We start from the raw sequence: 3,960 nt of genomic DNA, 5'->3' as shown, positions 1-3,960 counted from the left end.
AGGTGGAGGAAAGCTGTCAGAAGCATCGACCCTACACAGAAGTGGGAAAAGACGCAGAGAAAGAAGAAAATATATATATATATATATATATATATATATATATATATATATATATATATATATATATATATATATATATATATAATGTGTGTGTGTGTGTGTGTGTGTAAGTGAGCATGCCATTCTCTAGTGAAGTCTTGTCCTTACAAAATGGTAGTGAAAAGATACGGAAGGTATTAGTAACTTCGTGAAGACATAGCTTCACTCTTTTTTTCTGATAGGAAATAATAATCAGTAAAACAGACTCATAGACTATACATAATTTTACTGAAAAAATTTTTCCGATAAAAAAATAAGCAAGCGAAGGGGAAATTGAAGTAATGACAATGATTTCTTGAAACTGAAGAAATGCCTTTTATCATTCATATTTCTTTTCGCTTTTGTACAGTATCTGTTTTTCCCTTTATACACTGAGACAATAATTTACATTTGTCCGTGGATATTCTCCGTCACGTGAAGATACTTACCTTCATAGAAAATCGCACTGTGTATTTTGGGCGAGAAGGTATCTACAAAAATATCTTTAAGGCTTACAATGATTTGCCTTTATAGGGGATACCTGCAGACCTTGCGGATGACGGTGATTTATAGGCGACAGGCGTATATCGCTACAGAGGTCATTTTTGCATCATTTATGGAACGCACTGTGTAATCTTTATCGAAAGAGTTGTATATCTTTGTCGGGAATAGATATGTATTTTTACGGGAGAGATGTATTTTGAGTAAAGGATAGCTGTGTGACTTTCTAGGAGATATGGATTTATGTTTATAGAGGATAGTTGTATATCTTTGGAAAGAATAATCTGGGTATTAACCCGGTATCTATCCACCTACGCGTCACCTCCAAAGTGCTAGTACTAACCATGGGGGAAGCTCAGTGGGACGCCGTGTTTAGTACTAGCCCTCAGGGATCAAAGATATCGTTTATAATGTATAGAAATATACAGAAATGGGTGTATATAATACTTTGATCCCCGAGGGGCTAGTATTAACACGGCGTCCCATTGACCTTCCGCCATTTTTTAGTACTAGCAGCTCGGAGGTGACGAGTAGGTGGATACATACCGGGTTCATACCTATAGTTTCTATATCTTCATAGGAGATAATCTTTAATCTATTTTAAAGGAATATTTTTGGAGGATGCTCGCGTAATAATATGGGATAGTGGTATTTGTCAATCTGGCCTGCGCAAGTTAGAGGGACAAACCACGACTTCTAGGACGAGAGTTCTGCGTCCTCCTCCTCTCCCATGACAACGATGGCCTTCTGTATGGTGCGCTTGAGCCGTCTCCTTCTTTCGTCGGAGCGTATTTGGCGCAGTTCCGCAGCCACGTATTCTCCGAAGATCTGGTTGTCGTCACGCGGAACGTTCAAGAAGGCGATTCCATCCTGGAATGTGGAAGCCTTCTTTGCGTGTTGCATTTTCCTCCTCTTGATGACATTCCGCTCCTTGTCGCCCTCTGTCCCCGTAGGACACGACGACGTCCTGGGTTCCTGATGCTGCTCCAGGTGGGAGGTCCTGGTGGCGTCCTTGTTGGCTTCCATCCCCATCGGAGGACGGGGACACTGAAAAAAAGCAAAAAGGACCTTTTGACTGATGTAAGTTGTGATGTAAGTTGGACTCAACATTTTTTTACTGATAAAAATAACAAAAGTGATCAAAAGATATCGAACAGACAGTTTTTCTCATTACTTGAGAACAGCTGTTCCAATGGAGACATGACGTTTGAAAAAACGTGCTTCATCCACAGGTGTGCTGTAAATTTTGATAACCTGACGCGGGTAGCAATAGGCATCTATTTGATCGTTCTTCAGTATAAATGAAAATAACAAGTTTTTTTTTAAATACAAGTAATGCAAAGCTAGACGTCTTTTAGTTCGTTTTGATATTGTTCTCAGTAAGGAAAAGACCACGAAAAGTGAAACGCTACTGTGCCTATGTCGCTTACACGGTCTATCACTGCTTCGAAGTAAGTCAACAAGTCTTCATAAACGTTACGGAACTTTTGGAGGAGAAAGACAGATATGAGAGAGAGAGAGAGAGAGAGAGAGAGAGAAACAGTAAATCAAAACATTTCAAAGATCGTGACTCCAGTACTAGAATGAGCGTGTAGAGTGGAAGACAAAGTGGACAAGAAGAGGAGGAAATAAGGGATCTTATCACAAGCAAGAATATTTTGTGTGTGCCTTGGGAATAAACAAACTCGGCCTTGAGCGATCTCACAAGCAAAAACTCTGTACAGATCAGTCTAACATTTAGGACGTGGAACTGAAAGAGTTATCCCATCTTTGAGGCTAAATATATTCTAATTGCGCTGTTAAATACTTTGGTCCCTCGTAGGGAGGTAGTGCCGTCAGTGCACCTCACATGGTGCACTGTAGGCATTACTTAAGGGTCTTTGCAGCGTCCCTTTGGGCCCAGTCTTTTATTATACCTCCGTTCATATTCTTTTTCTTCCAACTTACCTTCCACATTTCCCTAACAATTGTTTCATAGTGCAACTGCTTTGAGGTTTTCCTCCTGTTACGCCTTAAAACCTTTTTACTGCCAGTTTCCCTTTCGCCACTGAAAGACCTCATAGGTTCCAGCGATTGGCCTTTGGCCTAAATTCTGTATAGTATTGTTTAAATGCTTTGGCCAAACAGCCCAACCCGTAGCAATTCTGACGGTTGAGAGTGGGGTGGACATTTAAAATGAATAAGTTTTTAGTTCTCATGTAAGTTCCTGAACTGTGCAGATAATATATGTATATATATATATATATATATATATATATATATATATATATATATATATATATAGATAGATAGATAGATAGATAGATAGATACATAGATAGATATATATTATATATATATATATATATATATATATATATATATATATATATATATATATATATATATATATATATATATATGTATGGCACATTTACTTTGTGTATGTGTGTGTGTGTGTGTTAAGTATACCTTATTTCAACCAAACCACAGAGCTGATGAGATTTATTTTACGTGGCTAAGAACCAGTTGGTTATCTAGCAACGGAACCTACAGCTTATTGTGGAATCCGAACCACATTATAACGAGAAATGAATTTCTATCACCAGAAATAATATTCCTTTAATTCTTCATTGGCCGGTCGGAGAATCGAACGCGGGCCCAGCAGAGTGCTAGCTGAGAACGGTACCCACCTGTCCAATGAAGAACTGTGTGTGTGTGTGTGTGTGTGTGTGTGCGCGCGTGTGTGTGTGTGAGGTGGGGGAAGGGGGATGTTGCCACAGAAATCTTCGAATTGGTCTGCCTGCTGACCTTTGTACCCCTGTACTACCAGGATTTGGAATTTTCTCCTCGCCTAGTTTTCACGACTCTCAAGGACTTACCTGTTTTATGGCGGTTTTAGTTCCTCACTCTTTCTTCTTTAAATGACATCTTTTCCACGTCTAAATTCAGGCCAGTCTTAGATTCATTTATTACGGTCTTTATGCCACCTGCTCAGAATAAAACCTTGGCTCTTTCATTCTTTTTATCGTTATATTTTTCTTCGCTAATTGCCTTTTCCTTTTTAGAAGTGATTACTTTTCTTTTTTGTTGTTGTTGTAAAATTGAAAGCCTTCCGGAGAGTCATCTTTCCAGAATTTGCATTTCATCACAACATTACTTCATCCATCTCCTCTGTCTTGTCTTTCCCCTCTTTTATCTCACACTCCTCTCCTTTTCCTTTTCCACTTTACACACTGAATTTCTCTCTCTCTCTCTCTCTCTCTCTCTCTCTCTCTCTCTCTCTCTGCGATTTTGACAAAGCGTTCGCAGACGGTTCGCATACTTCATTACTTCTCTGTAAATTCAGAAATAAGTCTGTTACGGACTTGTTTTTCTTTCAGCGAAATATTATTGCGGAATA

At 38.9% G+C, this 3,960-nt stretch overlaps 1 protein-coding gene across 1 annotated transcript in view; it reads right to left on the bottom strand.

The window, feature by feature from the left end:
- Nucleotides 1-310: 310 nt before the first annotated feature.
- Nucleotides 311-3,960, bottom strand: part of LOC136851269 (uncharacterized) — a 9,802-nt gene continuing 6,152 nt past the window's right edge. Inside the window, exon 3 of the mRNA XM_067125246.1 lies at nucleotides 311-1,626. Coding sequence (XP_066981347.1) covers nucleotides 1,276-1,626 — 351 coding nt within the window. The 3' untranslated portion in view covers nucleotides 311-1,275. The remainder of the gene's footprint in view (nucleotides 1,627-3,960) is intronic.

The sequence above is a fragment of the Macrobrachium rosenbergii genome, chromosome 23 (assembly GCF_040412425.1).
Source record: "Macrobrachium rosenbergii isolate ZJJX-2024 chromosome 23, ASM4041242v1, whole genome shotgun sequence".
NCBI classification, from domain to species: domain Eukaryota; kingdom Metazoa; phylum Arthropoda; class Malacostraca; order Decapoda; family Palaemonidae; genus Macrobrachium; species Macrobrachium rosenbergii.
This window is presented reverse-complemented; position numbering and strand designations above follow the sequence as displayed.